Source organism: Magnolia sinica, chromosome 17, assembly GCF_029962835.1.
Source record: "Magnolia sinica isolate HGM2019 chromosome 17, MsV1, whole genome shotgun sequence".
NCBI classification, from domain to species: Eukaryota; Viridiplantae; Streptophyta; class Magnoliopsida; order Magnoliales; family Magnoliaceae; genus Magnolia; species Magnolia sinica.
The window spans coordinates 39,913,197-39,934,454 of record NC_080589.1 but is presented as its reverse complement, the minus strand read 5'-3'; the positions used below and the strand labels follow the sequence as shown (position 1 = coordinate 39,934,454).

The window sequence follows — 21,258 nt, the reverse complement described above, 5'->3', positions numbered from 1 at the left end:
AAAACAAAAAAATTAAAAAAAAAAATGAGAGAGAGCAGCAGCAGGCGCTGCTGCTACTGACCGTCAGAGGAAGCCAGCAACGTCCTGCTGCATGGAACAGTGAGCAGGGACTGTGGGTCCCAGCCATGGGCCCCATCATGATTTGTGTAAAACATCAACACCGTGCATTTGGTGGGCCTCCTAGTCGTGGGCCACCCCAAAAATCAGCCGTACATGGAAGTCAGGCGGCCCACGCGGCAACAAGCAGTGTGATTGAGTGTCTGCCATTGAAACCCTTTTGGGTTGTCACAGAAGTTTTGAATCGATATGAAATTTGTTTTTCCTCTGCATCTGGGTCCGTGTGACCTTATTAACAGATTGGATAGCAGATAAATGTTATGGTGGGACCCACTATGGTGTATGTGTTTTACCCACACTATCCACACCATTGGACGGTGGGACCCACTATGACGTATGTGTTTTATCTAGTCGTCCAGCCATTTTGGCTAGGCTGCTGGACGGCAGGGAACCCCACCATGAGGTATATGCTTTATCCATGCTGTTTATCCCTATGGGACCTACCATGATGTATGGGTTACATCCAAACCGTCCATCCAGTGGCGAGCTAGCCTTAAGGCTTAAGGCAAATGAGGCAGATCTACCTATCAAGTGGACCACATAGTAAAAAGTAGTGGGGATTGAATGTCTTCCATTGAAACCTTTTGTTGTCACAGAAGTTTTGGATCATTAGGAAATTTGTTTTTCCTCTTAATTCAGGTATGTGTGACCTTACAATCAGATTGGATAGAAAATAAATGTTATGGTGGGCCTTGAGAATTTAATGGTGGAAATCATTATCACCACTATCATTTAGAGTGCAGTCCGATTGATCTTTTGATATGATTTATATATATATATATATTGATTTCTAAAAATAGATTAGATGAGTTGGGTTTGGCCCATTCAACTCGGCCCATTCAACTTGACCCATCCATTGTTGAGACCCACCTTAATATATATGAGGCCCACGTGATGCGGCTCATTTGATGTGTTTAAGGCCCATGGGTCGAGGCCCAATGGGATGTATATAAGGTCCATTGCGATGTGTAATTCCACCATGGTTATGTAATGATGTTTATGGCAGGTCGTGCCTTGGGAGCAATGATTGTTTAACGTCCACATTGTAAGAATAATGTTGGTTAAATGTTCGCATTATAACTCTCCCTTGGGCCCATAATTGGCCCATACTTGTTGTGTGTAGGCCATTTAGGCCCATCTTCGTTGTGAGGATAGTTCATCATCTTATAACATGTTTAGTGTAACTCCATGATTCATGCCCATATGCATCATATGTATGCTTGATATGAGTAGTGACTGATCATAGCATATACTATTAGGCAGACTATTCATGGGACTCACTGATAGGAGTTACCCACATGAGCGTGCGTTACACGCAGGATTGCTGCATGACTGGACGGTGTGACTCATGCATCTCGTATATGTGTGACATGATCATTGTACGCCCTATTGACATTAGGACCGTGGCCTCCACAGGCACATCGTGGATGGCCAGATGGGACACCGAATATACTTGGTTCTAGCACTGTGGGCACTTAGGATATCCTTGGGTGAAAATCCCAGAACCTCTAAGACCAGAGGATGCCCCAACGTCTAGACCGAGTGGAACACGAGCACCTGAGTGCCGAATACCAGTAGGCCGCGTCTCCCACTGTGTCGTGGTCGATTAAGAGGGGGTGTGGTCTTATCCGCCTAAGTGAGGGGGCTGTAAGCTAAGATGAGTTTGACCAACTCATAAATGGGTCCATTATCGACGAGCCGGGTAGGTATTGGCAGACTATTGGTTAGGAAGATAGTGTGGTCTCTTCCACTCGCTGGGCAGTGCGGCTAGGGAGGCGACAGTCAATGTGGAGTGTAATAGACCCCAGTGATTCCCCATAGAAGAACAGTACTAATATGTGGACTTGATATGAGGACTGACATGATATTATGACACCCTGTCACTGTTGCACATGTGGGTGGGCGCACATGGGCGGACGCTGATGTGGGCGGGGTTGAGGCCTGGGCGAGCTACCACACTAGGGCTACCAGTGATTGGCAGGCTACTGTGCTGGCAGGTTACTAAGTAGGAGTTGCATACTCATTCATTCATTCATTCACTATCCACTCGCGCTAGTGGTGCGCAACTATTTATTACGTGTACCTTCGCAATGGTCAGGATTTCAGTTGGGGTGCACAACTAACATGAGATCAGGAGCTTACCACATTGTGTTTGACTATCCAAATTTAGGTATGGGACTGGTTTGGATAGAATTCCCTTGTGATGGACCTCATAGCTTGTGATACTACGTACTATCATCTCAACTTCACTCCAGCTTGGTCATTTCATTCGCATCGCATATTGCATTGCATCCTCGGCATCTGTTATTGTCTTATTATGTTTTACATTGCATAACCTTAATATGGCCATTAGCATTCATGCCTTGCATCACATAGCCTTGGTACGCCTGATAGTATTCATGGACTTACTAGTATATTTTCACTTACTCTGATATTGTATGATTCATGATCTTATCAGTATTTTCACTTATTCCAATGATGTATGATTTATGGGCTTTATTGTATACTGGCCACTTACCTTACACACACTTTCACCATCCTCTAACCTTTCTATAAGCTTATGCACAATAGATGCGTGCAGGTAGCGTTAGGTGGCAGCAGTGTTGAGCTTGGAGGATGCAGTTATTTTTTGGAGCTTTGATTTCGATATATATATTTCCCTTTTAGCATTGTATTCAAATGATTATATTAATGGATATGTGATGATGATGTTGCCTTTGTGATTTGGGTAAACTTGTGGTTATATTTATTACGAGACAAAAGTACGTTGGAAAATCCTCCTTGTAGGATCCCATGATCAGAATCTAGCGTATGGATGCTGGGAGGCAAGAATGGGGTACTATGGAGGCTGTCGGAACTGGATTCAGAGATCGAGAATTTTGTGAGCCCGGTTTTTGAGATTGGGGCATGACATATTGCATAGCCTTGTTACGGCTGTTGGTATTCATGGTCTTGCCAGCATTTTCTGCATACTCTGATATTGCATACTTGGCACCTGTCCTGCACACACTTACACCACCCTCTAAGCTTTCTATATGCGTATGCACGATTGATGCGTGCAGGTGATTCTAGGCCGTAGCAGGAGCAGGAGCATGCTGGAGATCTTTTGGACTTTTGCTTTATAGCCATTGTATCTTTCCCTTTTGAACCTTGTATTGTAAAAAAAAAAAATTATTCTTAGTGGATTTTGTGATGGTGCTCCTGTGGCTATTATTTTGTGGGTTATGATCTTGGTTATACTAAGTATGAAATAAACTTATGTTATAGAAATCCTCCTTGTAGGATCCCAGGATCAGAACCTTGTGTATGGGTGCCAGGAGCCGAGAATGGGGTACTACGGAGGCTGTCGGCGTCGGATTCGGCGATCGAGAATTTTGTGAGCCCGGTTTCCGAATTTGGGGCGCGATATTCATCATAAGCTTTTAAATCACCTCACATGACAAAAATGTATGTAATTAAATTAAATTAACACTTAAATATCAGGATAAATAATGTAATTGAAAGGTTAAATATACAATATTTAAGTCTCAGCATGTAAGGAGCCGTAAATTCATGGATTATACCATTTGATTCATAGAAGTCATTGAATTCATTAGAAGAGTAATCACCCATTCTATCACTTCTGAGGGCTTTAATCTTTACATTTAATTAATTTTTCACTTCGACCTTATAAATTTTACACATTTCAAAGGTTTCATTTTTAGATTTTATCAAGTATACATAGGAAAATCTAGTAAAATCATCGATAAATATGATAAAATACATTTTTTTCACCATGAGTGAAGGTATTATTTAAATCACAAATATCATAATGAATTAACTCTAATGGTTATGATTTTTTCATGCCACTTGCAAAGGAATTTTTTATTATTTTAAAATGAGCACACACTCAAATTGCGGTTTTACCATTACAAGCGAAGCTTGAAGATATGGCTAATGTCCTAGAGGGAGTAAATAGGACTTTTCAAATTTTAAGTAGATAATTAACATGCAATTACTTCTAAATACTTATGCAAAGTAATACAAACATGAAGAGGTGCAAAAGTAAAGTTTACTTAAGTGAAAGCATCATTCAAGCATTTTGTCAAACATGTTTGTTGCAGTAAGTAATTCACATATATTGTTCAGAAAACATAACTGATAGGAACTTAAATCATTCAGCCCATTACACAAGAAGTATAGTGGTTCAGCTATGTGACTACTCCACTCCCGGTTGATGCACTCTCCTAGAGTATGTCGGATTTTACTATTTCGATGGTTTTAAATCAGGTTCATTATAAACATTCACAACCTACATAAGGTCTAAACATTTTTCATCCGTCGATGGCCTACAGAAGGTCTTTATAAAGTCTTACACAAGGATGATGAACATACTCTCCCATTGAAGGCCTACACAAGGACTTATCAAGTTTGGTATTTCCAACTCTGAAACCCAATCCTATACAAGAAATGGTTTCCAAACACAATGGACTCAAAAATACTTTCTTACCTAAAGTGAATGAGCTCCATTAAAGAACATTTGATGAAGATCTTCTCGAAACGTGAAGCATCTTCAACTCCCTTATACTGCAGCCCTATTCATGATATGTAGCTGAAGATGTCGAGGTTTTGGGTCAAGAGTTTGGTGAATCCTAACTTAATGATGATGAGTCTTTATGAGAAAGTCAAGGATTCTCATGGTTGAGCATTCAATGCAATCTGGCATAATGAATTTACCAATAAGTGTTGTTACTAGAGCATTAATGAATGTTCGAGTTTATTCTTCAATGCAAGCTTTGAAGCTTAATGAATGTCTTTAAGGCATGGATTGAAAGATGAACTCCATGAAGAAAGAGAGCTTGGGAAGTAGGGTATTAACTATGGCTACTCATACACACTAGGCTCTCTCTAATTCTCACCAATTTTCCAAGAAACACGTCTTTCATATATGTAGAGAAGTTTTGCAATGGTAAAAAATAGGCAGAAAATTGTCAGACTCGATGTCATCAATTGGTCTTCAATGGCATCGAAGTGTCCCTTATATGTCATCAAAGGACTTTCGAAGTCATCGAGAAAGTTGAGACTTTCTTTAATATGTTTCAGGACAATTCTGTTAATGTCATCGAGTAACCTTCGATGTCATCGAAGAGGACTTTTGATGCCATCGAAGGATTTCTCGATGTCATCAACAAAATCTGTATTTTTGACATGGGGTTGTTGGACATTTTGGTGGCCCTGTTCAATGTCATCGATAGGACTTCGATGCCATCGAGGGGACTATTCAATGTCATTGAAGGACTTTTGATGCCATCGAAAAAATCCATATTTTTCCTTTAAGTTGCTCGACATTTTAGAGCTCTTATTCTATGCCATCAAATGAACCCTTCGATGCTATTGTAAAAATCTAGATTTTTAAGTTTAACTTGCTGGATAGTTTGAACTCCAAGCTCAATACCATCGAGCTATCGAAGACAATTCGATGGGATTTTGATGGGATCGAAACTTAACTATTTTTGTGTTTTTCTTTTAAACAGATTTATTCTCACGCTTCTTATTAGCACTCTTTAAGTTGGTATTTCCTAGGGGTTTTAAGCTAGATGGAAGGTTAAGTTTTGTGAGATTGGTATATGTTTTTAAAGAGGTCCTAGAACTTTGCCATTTACTTATTCGATGCTTTAGATGCCTTCGATCTTTGAATCTTTAGTCTTGAATCTTCTTTGAACTTCTCCGGACTTTAAGACTCATAACTCATGCTAATTGACAAATTAGGACACCTACACACACATCACATTTTTCTTCTTGTTCTATTTCATGTTTTGGTATAAGTCTTAACATCATCATTTTTTTCATTAAATGATAATTAACATGACCCAGTCGAGCATGCCATAAAGATGCAGAATCCAGTATATAAATGAAAACATCATTATTATTATTGATATTTAGTCTAATCACACCATTACAGGAATATCCTTTGCTTACAAACATATCATTCTTGGTGATAACCAACTTATCAAACTCAAACACTAATTTGAATCCTCTATTATTGAGAAGATCACCTGATATTAGATTTTTAGGTCTATCAGGTACATGTAATAAATTTGCTAGTGTTCATGATGTAAACTGAAGATCCAATGTTCATTTCCCAACAATATTCGCTCGAGCATTATTACCCATCTTGACTTTTTGTCCATTGGCAATACCTTCGTAAGTCTTAAAGATGTTTCGGTCCTTCGATATGTGAATGGTTGCACCATTATCTAGCCAGCATCAGATATTACTGTGTTGCCTTTAGTAACCATTACTACAAGTTAGTCTTCTGTTATGTTAGCCTAAGCTTTCAATTGCTTCTTCCTATGTCAGCATTCTTTTAAGTAGTGTCCTAGCTTATCATAAAAGTGAAACTTGTCCTTTTTTTCTTTATCTTTTTCTTAAACTCTGTATCCTTCTTTGGGAAATGGATTCCGAGTTTTGAAATTTTGGATTGTCATCTTCTACTATATTTGGTTTGAAATAATTTTTTAAAGAATCTTTTCTCTTGTCTTGGTTTCCAGACTCTTATTCTATATGAAGATGTCATTGAAGCCCTTCAAGAGTATACTTCTTCTCATCATATTTCAGTTTTTTTTTAATCAAACCATAATGAGGGTAATTTTGTAATTACTACACCGACCAGGAATTCTTCAGGAAGTTCTATACCACCAATCATAAATTTAGCAACCAAGTTCTATAGTTCAATTAATTGGGAGAGAATTGTTTAATCATTTTTAAACTTGAAATGGACATAGTTGTCAATCAAAAATTTATGAGTACTAGCTTCTTTAGTTTTATATTTTTTTTATATAACTTTGTCCACGGATCTTTAGCAAAAGATTTTATGATACAAGTTATAGATGGAATTAGAGAGGGCATTTAGGTTATGACATTTGCATGGAAAATCATCCTCCTTTTTCTTTCATTCCACCTTCACTTGTTCTGAGTCATCGTCTTTTGGCTTGGGTAGAGAATGCAGATCATCGTTTAAGAAATAGGATAACTTAAGAGTTGTAAGAAAGAAAAGCATCTTCTTCTGCCATGTTGAGAAGAATTGACTGTCAAAACAATCCAGTCGTACAAAGTTTCAGCTCATAACCTAAATGGAATGAATTGCCTCCATTGTAACTAAATAATAAAAAATTTATTGAATAGCGAAAATGATGTAATATAATATATAATAAATGATAAGAAAAAGGATAATAAGACAATCAGATCTACTGGGTTCAAGGCTCGACTTGAATAATCAATTTCTCAAGACAAATATATTGCCTTTTTTGATAATTCCAACAAGTGCAAATGAAGAAAATCTGTAAATTGTCTTCAGGATACAATGAACTCTCAATCTAAATTTCAACACGAAAATTTGCACATTTAACTATTAAACAAATCTCTAGTTTTGACACTGATATGCCATTAAAACGTTCAGAAAACACACAGCAAGAGGTCAGATTTGAGAGTACTGCACAATGGATGGATTTATCTAAAATATGAAGAGAATATATTCTCGATTATGGTATCTAGGATTTATAGTAGTTGAAGTGTTATGGAGTTCTTCCTAAAGAGATACTTATGTGCTTCTTCAAGACATTCATACCCATTCATAGCAAACAATATTCTTCTATGAAATGACGTGACCATTTGTCCTATGGTAGTTATTTATGTACCCTTTTAGACAGAAACAGTTATCTAACAATATAAAATTATTGCCATATGTACCACAGGTCCTAATCATCCAAACTGTTGCCATGTGAGCAACATGTGTCATAGGTGCCACATGTACAACGATGTCACAATCACTCTCAATCAACACTAAGGTTTAAATACTTTAGAGTAGACCTTAGTTCAATTGAAGTTTCACATGGCTCAAATAGGTTTGAATCATGTGCCAAAAAGATTAAGGCTCTTTTGGCTCATTACGACGATGCATATGTGCTAAGTGCTAAGTGTACCTAATAAAGCGTCTAAGAAACCCTACAGCTTACACCACACATGTGAGGGTGGACTGTGCTTTGCACCGTCCTTGAGGAGATTTGAATCTTGGTTGTAGAAGCAAAAACTCTTCTTACCAAATGGTTATACATTTTTTATATGGAAAGTTTTCATAATCAATATATTTATTTACTCACTAAAAATAAACTTTTATTTTTGAAATTTATTTTAATTATAAAAACATAACAATCCTCCACAATTTTAAAAATAAAAACAAAAGTTAAAACGAATGGCATATAAGTATAAACAGGTGCATAAATAAATATATCTTATAGATTTGAACTTTTACTTTCGTGTATACGTATCAAAGTTTTGTCAGGTACTTAGTGACCTATTAGTCTTGAGCTAAGGACCTTATATGATTCACCGAACACATAATGCACATCTATTTATATATAACTAAAGATCTAAAAGTTCGTACATTTCTAGCCTTATGCATATCTTAATTTTATGAATATTTTAGAGATGATCCCAATCTCTCCAAAAGCGGACTCACTTCTCTACTCATATAGATAAATGAATCAAAGATGATTCATCTTCATCTTAGCAAAGTCTTCTTATAGACTTATTAAGAGTTAGCACTCAGACTCCTATGAAATGTAGAAACCAAACACTAGACTTGTAGGAATAAGATTTATTTTTTTCGAATGCATCTTTTAGTCACGTACTTGACTTGTTTATCTCTTTGAACCTATCCTATATTTTAAAACTTAGGTAAGGTTACCATCAAGAGTTAAAGTTATGTCTTTATGAATTTTAGTCACATTCCTTTAGTGATTCTCCTTATTTGATCTCTTGATAAATCTTTTGTTAAGGGATCTGTTAAGTGTAAGATGGATTTAACATATTCCACTGTGATAATCTATATCTGAGCAAACAAAGAAAATCTACAAATTATCTTCAAGATATATAATGAATTCTGAATCTGAATTTCAACATAAAAATTTGAACAGTGTTGTACATATCTCTAGTTTTGACACTGATATGTCATTAAAACGTTTAGAAAAAACACAGAAAGACATCAGATTCGAGAGTATTACACAATGGATATGGCTTTATCTGAGAAATTAAGAGAATATATTCTAGATTATGGTATCCAGGATTTATAGCAATTAAAAGGCATTGAGTTCCTCCTAAAGAAATACCCATGTGTCTCTTCATGACATACATACCCATTCATAGCAAACAATATTCTTCCATGAAAGGACATGACCATTTGTCCTATGGTATTATTTTTGTACTCTTTTAGACAAAAATAGTTATCCAACAATATAAAATTGTTGACACATGTACCACATATCCTAATCATCGTAATTGTTGCCACATGAGCAATAAAATACTTCAGGTAGACCATAGTTCAATTCAAGTTGCATCATGTCTCAAATAGGTTTGAACCACATAGCAAAAGGACTAAGACTCTTTTGGCTCCTTGCTAAGTGCTAAGTGCTAAGTGTACCTAATAAAGTGTAAAAAAGTGCCTCTCTTTGAGGGGGTTTGAACCCTAATTGAAGAATCAAAAATCCATTCTTTTACCAACTGGCTATACACTTTTTTTATGAAAATTTTTCATAACCAATATATTTATTTATTTACTAAAAATAAATTTTTATTTTTAAAATTTATTTTAATTATAAAAACACAACACTTGATGATCGGACAATACCAACAGCCCTGGCCAATTTGAATTCCGGTCAGGTTAGGTTGGGTTAATCACTGTATTTGGGTGGTGTTGAGGTCAGGTAGGGCAAGGTTCAGACGACTTTCTGTTGGATCTGGATTAGGCACGTTGGGTTAAAATTCAGGTTTGGTTAGGTTACGTGTCCGGTCGTGGGTTAGGTCCTCTTAAGGTCGGGTTGGGCTCATGTTGACCCTTGACCGAAAACCCAACCCTTCAAATCGCACCCTAGCCTATGATGGTTAGAGTTCAGGGGGAACTTGGACAGTATATACCCTTGCTACTCGGACTGACGTGTATAAGGAAGCCCATCAGCACATAACCCTGTGTGCCAGTGGGGCACACATGGTGAGAGATCCAAGCTGTCCGTTAGAGCAGTCCCATGGTATAGATGTCCTGGCCCAAAAATCAGGTTGGTCCACTTATGGGATACATGTTATGACAGAAACGAATGAATAAACAGTTACATCATGATGTAAAGTATTGATATTATCCTTATAATCTCTAAATCTCCACGAGACATTCACAAGCTTCGTTACACCATAACTTCAGCTATTACACTACTAAAATGGGACACTCATTCTTAAAATTTAAAATGATAGATCAGCTGTCTCTGATACATTGGTACACATGCAGTACTATTATCTATATCATTTTCACGTAAATAAAGAGAGCTGATCACCTACAGAAAGATGTATGCCAACTTATCTGCCATTCACGTATTTATGGAGATATACCCACTCGTGCAGAACATCCATACCATGCAAACAATAGAACCCTCCACGACAATCACACATCTTGAAAATCAGACCGATCCATTCATTAGGTTGGCAATTGATTTCAATATCATGCATGGCCCACCTGGTGAGCGCCTACCATTTGAGTTGTACAGATGAGCTGCATTAGTGGCATGTTCGTAGAAATATGGGACTGCATGACAAGTTAGCATACATCCCACTGAAGGTAGTTCTAGCAAGTAAATTGCACTTTAGTTGAAGCTGTGCTGAACTTCGATAGCTAGTTCCTCCACGCTGAGCTGACATTCGAGCCCAATCTGTTGCAAAAAAAGGAAAGAATGTTTCGTGAATCTACCGATTGCTATATATATTTCGGACGGTTAGGATGAAAATGTCGAGTGCTAAATCCAGGAAACAAATGAAGAATCGTCAAATGAACTGAATATGCGGCTATGTAGGGCTGAAAGTGGGGCGGGTTCAACCCAACTGACCAATGACCAACCCGTCATTGGGTTGAGCTCACGCTGGATGTATCGGGTTTAGTCTCAAGCTTTGAGTTATATAAACACCAACCTGATAAAAAGCTAGATCGAGCTTGGGTTGAGGTCTCAAGTTGTCCGACCCAACCTGTACACTATGGATATATAAGTTATAAATTATATTTGAGTGCAGATCATCTGTCTGGAAGGCATAGAAAATTCTACTGCATTGGGTCTCATTGGTCCACACCATTTACGATAACTCAATCTAACAAGATACGCCGGATTCCTCTTCCTAAATATAAATTTTAACTTGTTTGTTTAGAAAAAATGAAGTTCTTTAAGATAAATAACTATGTATATATTTACTAAAATTATAATTATAAAAAGTAAAGTGTGCATTGAAATGTGATAGATTAATGTAATAACGAAAATATTACCATGTATCCACCTGGCCAACCCCACCGAGCCCACTTGAGTTAGGCTCGGGTAGAGGATTCCCAACCCGAGGTTGGGTTGGGTTGGGTTGGGTTAAGGTTGAAATATAGGAACCTTGGCCTAGGCTAGGGTTGAGCACCAACCCAACCCAACCGGCCGACTTTCAGCCCTAGGGCTATGATCTATACACACTGCGTCAAATCATTTAGATGGTTTGGATTAAGGGACACATCTGCCACGTGCACTGCGGCTAAATGCATGCCTACGGCTCTCGTGCTCTGCCACTCCATCAAATAAGGTAGGTCATGAAAATAGCATGCCATCCTCGTAATTCTTAAACAATGGAAGATGATACGGTAAAGCGCGACGAACCGGAATACGACAGGACCACATCTCTACTGCAAACGTGGCAGGCTCATGTTTCAATAAGGACTGTCCATCTAGTGTCCCTAATTATGGATGGCGTATATATAAAAAATCAAACTTCTTAGAGGATCGTGGGCATCACTTTTCTTCACATTCTGACAATTAATTTTGACCATTGACTGCTTTTCTTGACAACCGTCGCATTGAATTCATCACTTGAGTTGACTACGATCATCCGATAGGTGTGTGTCTTAACTGTGGTAACATATTCACCGTAGACACGCAATTCATGATACAGATCTAGAGCCGTGTTACACACGATTGGTAGAACATAGCCCAAGATCCACAGCGAGCAATCGGACAATCTTAACCATCTGATTAATTTGCCTGTTGAATCTGAACGTCTGGTATTTATATTATGCTTGTCCATTTGGTGCTGCAAATTAGACGGTTAAGATCATTTCATGAGTATGAATTTAGGGCTACACTCCTTTCGAGATGACGCCCACAAATTCGAAGGTGTTGATGGATGTATATGTAGGGCCACAATTTAAAGGAACTGAAATCAATAACTACTCTGATCCATGCATAACGTAGGATCCACTCTGCAGATGAGCTGATGAAAGTATCAGGTAGAACATCTCTTACGAATCGGTTTAAAAATTCTTGTCAATGGTTTACTTCCAATTTACGTGCATGGCCTGCCTGATGAGTCCATCCCCATGATTTTTTTTGCGTCAGATCATCTTACCTTATTCACGGGTCAGATGCGCACTTGCCAGTAGAGCTGGACAACTCGACTGGTCCGACTTGTTTAGACCCGATTTATTCCGAACCAAGTGAGTTGGTCCAAACCTAGTAGGCTTTGCCCAATCTGAACTCAAACCGAGTTGAGTTCGAGTTACCCAATAACTCGACCTAACTTGACCCGAAACTCGATCCGGTCAGACTTGACTTAATCTGAAACCCGACTTGACTCGGATTCAGATATATAATAAAAAATCCTAATTTTTATGTATCTTTAGCCCTACCCTGCAGCATTCGACTCAACTTCAATCTATCCCAAACTCTCTCTCTCTCTCTCTCCCTCATCCTCCTCTTCCAAGCCCGACAATCACCCACCACCATCACTACTCTCCCTCCTCCTCTTCCAAGCCTGTCAATCACCCACCACCATCACTAATCTCTCTCTCTCTCTCTCTCTCTCTCTCTCTCTCTCTCTCTCTCTCTCTCTCTCTCTCTCTCTCTCTCTCTCTCCAACTTGGTGCCAATTCTACCTGACTCAATGCTTTTGACTAGATTGGACTCGGTCCGGATCAATCCAGGCCAGACCCGGACTCGAATCGAGTCAAGCATGCTAGACTCAGTGCTGAGTCGGGTTGAGTTCAGGTCAAGCATATTTCAAAACCAGATCGAGTCGGATCAGCCCCAACTCGACTCGATGCCCAGCTCTACTTGCCAGGTATGGTGCATTCGTTTGGAGTCAAAGTGCATTAGGAATGAGTCACACGTGGGTAATAGCGGACAGGCTAGTTAAGCTATCCTCACTGTCTTGGTTTCATGTATCTAAAATCAGGCAAATAATCAAGTGGGCCCATGTGTACAGCAGTTTTGGACAATTGGACAATGTCACTTTACCTTTCATATGTGGTAAAGGCGTGGTCCACCTATTTGATCATATAGGCCTGGATTTTTGCATGTGGTATCCACATTATTTGGATCTCCTGAAGGGCGGCTTTGATCTCTCATTGTGGTATTCACAAGGTAGACATTCACCTCATTTCATTGGCAGTTAGAAGTCTTTGACGCAAACTGTTGGATTTTTTTTTTATTTTTTTTTCAACAATTGAAGTCGTTTATGTGGTAAGGCTTTCCTTAGATTGGATATTTGAATATTTTGATTATATAAAGGTTACTATAACTGTTCATGTTAAAAGCAAAAGAGCCAAATTACCATAGAATTGAAATAATCTAATTGAGATTTTTTAGTTGTTGTCTATCCACCCTACAAGGAGAGAATGGACATGTAAACGGTTTGGATCATTTGAAGATAACCCAAATTCAAATGATAAAATGCCTACCTATTTTAATTGTTGCAATACATCTGAGTGTATTTCTAGCCAACCTGGTTTCTTCAATATTGTTTTTAAGGAATGACAGCATCTTTAATAACTAATGAGATCCACGCAACTACTCACATACTTATTATCTGGACCTTCCAATTGAAGGGCTGCCTCTTGAATGGGCCATAACCCATATCATATAATACACTTGTGTAGGAGACCTAGACCATTTAACAAATTCATAATATGTAGATAGAGATACTATAGATAGTTATATAAATGGATTTATATATATTTATTTAGATTTTCTAGAGATCTTCTTCCTTTTCCATATATTTCAATCATTCTCTGCAATTTGAGTCATGATATTTCAATGGTCTACCTATCCATAAACCCCTCATTGCCGCACATGTAGCAGCTTGGCATGTGTATGAGACATCCATCCATATTTGTGTACGTCCCAACTTGTGCATAGCCTCTGTCCACACATGCATGTGGACCATTGGAAAACATTCTAACCGTCCATTTTTTGTACATGTTATAAACCTAACAAGTTGACTGGCTGGATTATTGGTCCATGTCATCAACACTAATTTACCCACCTGATACATGGATAGATGTCCCATATATAGGTACGTATAAATTCCTACATCTTCCCTTTGTTAATATTGCTTTACATATTTCAGTTCATAGCAAGCCAAAAGCATTAGGTTGCGTTTGGATGCAGTATAAAATTGACTTGCAATTGTTATTCTAATAGAGTAGAGAAAACCAAAATCGTAACCTTCCTGCATACATATCAACCTGTTCACAATTCAATTCACTTGTGCATCCAAACGCAGCCTCGGTGAAGTTTATTGGATTAGCGACATGATTTCATACCTTAATAACGAAGGAGTAGAGGACAGTGTCATCCATGCTGCTGATGTTGAGATGAATAATCTCGAATGAGAGATTCTCTAACGTTGTGATTATCTTCGTGACCTGGCCAGGGATCCGCCTTGAGATCGTCCTCAGGATGACATTGGAGCCAGAGATCTTGGCTTCAACGTCTGCGATCGAAGAGTTGCAGCATGCACTCAGCTCCTTCACATGATCAAACCCAAATGAGCCATCAGGTGGAGGGGTGACCTTAAACGGCCTTGGGCTGGGACCAGGACTTGGACTTAAGCTTTTCCTTTTTTTCGTGGACTCGAGAGACTGTAGGACATGGTGCAACTCCTTAATGAATTCTATTACTCCACCAATAATCGATGCTTGGTCTCCCTTCATGCATAGCACATATCAAAAGTAAAACAAAATATGAGAGAGAGAGAGAGAGAGAGAGAGAGAGATGTAATTTAAGTGGGACACTTGAACCGTCCATAAGGAGGGCCTCATCAGAAGCTAACCTGGTGTAACAATCAGACTGGTTTACTCATCATGAAAGGCTACACTTGTTCGTTGAATCTGGAACTTGGCAGGAATTTTCTAGCATCGATTGTTTTTACAAGGGTGGCCTGCTGGTTAATGGACCAGCCTGATTTTGGCCGCAGGTCAACTGCACAGTGGGACCCACCTTATGCACGTATGCTGCATGTTTAGAGGAGAGGTGTAGAGGTGGCACACCTCGTCAAAGGAAATAGTTGCTCTCTTAGAAAATAGAAAATACGAGATTTGTTGAAAACTAGAAAATAACCGACTTTTTCTCACACAAAGAAAATCAAACCACTTTTTGAGCCTATGGATTCTCTGTCCAAAACAGAAATAGAACTGATCACCTACTGCTGACTGCATGTAAACTTAGCATGTAGTCCAATCTTTATAACCAACCTATTATTTTAGGACAGAATATCATCTAACGCAAAGATCATGGCCAGTCCACTTGTCAGGTGCCTTACACCATTGAAATAAATTGATAGCCAATGGTTTTGACTCCCTTTTGATGGGTTTTTAGTAGAGGTGTACACGAACCAAGCTAGCCTGGTTAACTCGCTCGACTCGGCCCGAAAAAGCTTGACTCAGCCCGACCTGGAACTGAGTTTCTATGATTTTATATTGAGATAGATGTCTTGAACAAGAAACAAAATTTCTGGCTTTGACCTGGCAATACTCTGCTTTATATATATATATATATATATATATATATATATATATATATATATATATATATATATATATATATATATATATATATATATATCTATCTATATATCCTTACCCTAACCATTTGAATTTGTTAAAGCCATTCCCATGAACTTGCTGTAAGGTCTCAAACTGGCCCGAACTCGCCCGATTGCTGACCGGGTCGAGTTCGGGCTAGATATGTTGGCCCCGTGACCGGGCCAGGCTGGGTTCGGGCTGGGTATGGCTGGTGGCCGGGCCGGGCCGGGTTGAGCCCAATTCGACCCAGTTCAGCCCGATGTACACCACTAGTTTTTAGTTCCTCCCGTCTACATAGCCACACACCTCATTCGACGAGACCCATGACCGTAGATGGGTTGTACCCCAAAAACAAACTGACCTGAAGATCGTAGCCACTGATCAGAGGACTTTAAGTAGTGAAAAATGAATGATTAGACAAAATAAAATAAGATAAAAACATCCAACCAAGGTTAACATTCAACTGCAAAAAAAAAAAAAAAAAAAAAAATTGTCCTCCACTGACTGGGATTATTTGACTATCGAGTATCTTTGTGGTATGGACCATCCTCAGTAGAGCCAAATACATGGGTCGTCTGAAATTGGATCTTGTTCATGATTGTGCTTCGTAAAGAGAATTTTATTATTATTATTATTGAAATCTTTGAAGGTAAATATCAAACTTCTACCTGTATATAATAATATAGTGTAGTGCATTTGGTAGCAGCTCTTCTTTCAAAATAGAAGTCATTCTACACATTAGAATAGCATCTATTCTAGAAAAGAAACTGCCAAAGGAAGCTTATGTTGGTGTTATCAAATGCACCCATAGTCTTCCAAAACATTCAGCTTGCAAGAAGTATTTGATACTAAGAAAAAGCAATGAAATCATCATTGGCATCTTTTCTTTTCTTTTTGCATTTTATTATTTTGAAGTTATTCTTTTCTATATTGGTTATTTAAAAAAGATGGATCACCTGCAACTGGTTGCACGCTACTAAACTCTATGCCTTCAGAATTTTGGTTTCCAAATTTTCCTTTCACTTACAATTATCATGTCTTCACTATAACGTGATGCTACTTCAAGACATGATTTTGAATCCATGAAATAATAAATCTAATAAATTAAAAAGCCTAGTAAAATCACATCAGCGATTTTTCTAGGCTGGAATTAGCTGAAAGGACGATTGGGTAGAGTGATGGATACATCATGGATAGGCCATTGCCTAAAATTGGCATTTTAGGCATGATTTTGTTGTTGTTGTTGTTGTTGCTGTGGCTCACATCCTAAGAGGTGGCCCACTTTTGCAAGGAACGATCCCTCATCATCTGCAATAAACGGCTTGTAGGTTTGGTAGAATTTACTAAACGGTACGATCTCAAAACATTTGCCATATATAAGTATTTGTTTCTCCTAATCCTGGTGATGAGGAGATATTTACTCTTTTCACGTAGAAACACGGCGTCAACGAGCGTAAAACCTTGAGATGCTCGTTCATTTGCTTTCTCCTGTTTCTCTCCACAGCTATATGAGACATGGCTCTCTCTCTCTCTCTCTCTCTCTCTCTCTCTCTCTCTCTCTCTCTCTCTCTCTCCACCCTTACAGATTTATATACACATTTCTACGTGGGTGTGGGTGCATGCATGTATATATACGTGTGTGCATTGCCAGCGAGAATAATTACTCAATAGGATGTGTACATTCTCAATAAATGGGTTGGGTTGCACTCTCGTGAGCTTTTTTCTTTTGCTCATATGGCATCTCACGTTTCTCACCTTGGCTTCATTTACCCGAGCGTGAGATAAAGGTAAAGGAGCAACCGTCTCGTGAGGCCCAGGTGTAGGGTAATGGATATGGAGCGACATTATGTAATGTAAGGGAAATGATCTGGGCCATTCATAAGGTGGGGTTAACCATGGACATACCATGCTCGAAAAATCAGACACGTGCACTCATCTAATGGGGAAGAAACATGTGAGAGAAAAATGGACTCTTCGTATTTTCTTCTAACCTTTCATTTCTCTCACCGCTTTCTACCCATCTAATGAGTGTAGTGGCATGCTTTTTGGACCAGGGCTCACGGTGGGTGCACCTGATGAATGGCTAGGATCTTGCATGTGTGCTCCCCAACGATATGTGTGTTGCAAAAACTTCCCTCATGTAACCCTCGGAAGTCTTTTTTTTCACCCTCAGAAAACCTGAGCCTAATCAGTAGGGGATGCTTATTAGTATTGTGCCCTGAACAGCCCATGTTAATCTTAAACATTGATCACGATAGCAATGGGTCCTGTGTGAACATGTTAACTAATGCTGTAATTAATGTGAGTTTACTTCAAATCGTACATAGATTTATGGGTTAAGAGACAGGGGTTCTTCTGTTGTGCGTGGGTTCTTAAGAGTGGACACAACGGCCAGATGCCTCCACGGGAGAGTTGTGGACCATGAATCTCATGCTCAAAGTTACCATGACCATTTAAGCTAGCCTCTAGTGGCTCGTGGTCATATCTCTACGATTGGACTTAACGACATGTTTTTGCTTTGTCCCTGTCCCACATAGAATGTTAATGTTCACATATATGGGATCTTTTTATTAGATCCTCTAAACACCTGTCTTGGAGGATCTTTTCAAGTCTATCGACCAAGAGGCCTATTTTTGTCATGTCCAAATCAATTTATGTATTTATCATCACTGGTTGATCATTAGACCTAAAGACATGGGGAGTGTTTAGGTCGTGGTCATACAACAGATCGCCACTTTCTCCGAAGCACACATTCCAAAATCTGATCGACAACCGGAAGATCATCAACTCAATGCCCAGGACTACTCCTGCGCCATTCAACATTCTCCAAAATCCCATACCGCAACATCAAGCAGGCCCTAGCTCATCATATGGTCCTGTCATCAACAACATAGAAGAGTAGTATCCCGAGTACTTCTTCTCTCCTGCATAGTCCATACATAGTGTCTCATACGACTGGAAGGACGCACCCCTAGTCTTACAAGGGGCACCTTCTGATCCATTTGAACCCTTGGTCCTACAAGGGGTTGTTGTTCCCTAAAATTGTGTTAGTTGTCTAACACAACACCACACTACGCGAAAGTTGACAGAGCTATAGAATTAATGGTTTCTTAGGAGGTGATTAAGACAAAAAAAAAAAATCAATTAAAACTTAATTACTTAAACTAATATGCTAATTTAAACTAAGGCAATTAACACTAAGGCTTCTAAGTCAAAGTGGGTCCAATCACATAGACTACAATAGATATGCCAATGAAGCAACTAGTATATAATCGATAGTATGCTTGTGTGTGCTTTAGAGGTTAAGTGCCTAGCATACAATCCAATTCAAGCATTCAAATGATTTAACTGATCAAACCCATAAGCAAGAATTAAATATATACACAATTCACAATCTCAAACGCAAGCATGTATAGTGGTTCAGTTTCCCTACTACACTTCCAGTGGATGCACTTTCCTTGAGTGTATTGCTATTCACTATTGGGGGTTTTTAATCAAGTTCACCTCTAACCTATACAAGCGAACATTCTCACTGGAAGCCTACACAAGGATTTATCAAGTATACACTCCTATAGGAAGTTCCCACAAGAAACTTTAGTTGATTTTCTATCAGCTAACAGATATACGTTTACTCCCGCTGAAGGCTTCCATAAAGACTAACATATACACACTTATACCTAGTGAATTCGACCCTACATAAGACCCTACGTCCTACACAAGAACCTATTCGAGTTTGGATCACAAAATCTTACCCTCAATCTTATATAAGGAAAGAGAATATATAGACTCATTAATTTGCACGTACTTATCGAATTAAGGCTCTTTGATGCGTCATGCTTGTTTCGCTTTTTCAAAGTTATCTCGTGCTTGAATCCGCTCCTCAATTGATTTTTCGACTGTTGATGTCGATGCTTACTAGTATTTCAGCTCTAAGAACAAACACCCAGCATAAGATGTTCCATTGAGGTGACCAAGGTGATAGGATATTCGGTGAATCTCCTACAACTCATGTGAAGATTGTAATCCTAGGAGAGTCACATAGATGAGTCTTCTAGAGGATTTAGACAAATGATATGCTAATAAAATCGGGCCTAATCTCTAAAAAATGGTGGAGTTCAAAATCATCTTTAAAGTGGAGGTTAGAATCCTCATTAGAGTGAAAAATCTCAATGAATATGAGTTAGAACTTATGGGATTAAAGGTTTAGGATGTGTGGTACGAGTGGAAAACACCTAGCCTTTTATTGCACCAAAAAAAAAAAAAAAAAAGCATCCGTAAGACCAAATATCGAATGCCCTATATATAAGAGCTAAGTTCCAATAGTAAAAAATATGGACAGAAATCAATCGGTTTAATAGATTAAACTCCTCTTCGATTAATCAGGTGATGCACTGATCGATCTCTGTAATTCTAGCATTTTATTGAATTTGTTGCTCGACGATTTAGTCCATGTTCGATCACTTGAGCCTGATTGTAATCAATCGAGGATCGATCAATGACACTTATGAGTCTGGGCGATTTAGTTTAAAAGCAACTTAGGACCTCTATAGTCTATCTAAGCATGTTGAAATGGAGCTTCTCAGGCTATATGGATGATCAAAAAATACTTACCTATTAAGTCATAATCATCTAAAGGTATAAGGTTGTTTTGGGTCAAGGTTAAGGTCACCAAGGCACCTCATATATCTGTTCTTAACGTCCTTGATGCTCCAGTCTTCATGTGTCTTCAGTCTTTAGCTTCCAAGGGCTCAATCGACTCTCTGACACACAGACGCATGTGATTGACAAACAAGGTGCACAAAATAAGTGCACCAACACCCCTTATACTGCAAAAGAGTCGATGATCTTATAACGAGCATTCTCTCCTCATCCCTCGTCGTTGCCGCCAACCATGCAAAGGGCATTCTACATTAATCTAGATTGGGAATCGGTAGTCCTATAAGAAGCCTCCCCCACATAGGAGCCAATTATTATACAAGGGGTTGCTTCAGCCTCTGTACCTTTCGGAACACTCACTCTTATGCCGCATCAGCTAGCCCATGCCGGAAAAATTTTCGATCAACATCTGGTAGCAACAAGAAGGTGTTTTCTTGGGCCAATATTTATTCCGGTTGGGCACCGTACAACCAACTCAAAATCATGAGGGGTAGGTTAACCAGGTCCCAAATAATACTAGGAATGGAGGGACCCAACAGACAACAATTCCATATGAAGGCCCGTAGACCCCCACTAATTCAACA

General features: G+C 38.7%; 1 protein-coding gene across 1 annotated transcript; it reads right to left on the bottom strand.

The window, feature by feature from the left end:
- Positions 1-10,264: 10,264 nt before the first annotated feature.
- Positions 10,265-17,565, bottom strand: LOC131231107 (transcription factor MUTE). Its single transcript, XM_058227199.1, has 3 exons — positions 17,440-17,565; positions 14,759-15,142; positions 10,265-10,847 (listed from the first exon to the last, which is right to left on the bottom strand). Exons 1-3 carry the CDS (start codon positions 17,533-17,535, stop codon positions 10,782-10,784), a joined length of 546 nt encoding a protein of 181 aa, XP_058083182.1. The 5' UTR covers positions 17,536-17,565; the 3' UTR covers positions 10,265-10,781.
- Positions 17,566-21,258: the final 3,693 nt, after the last annotated feature.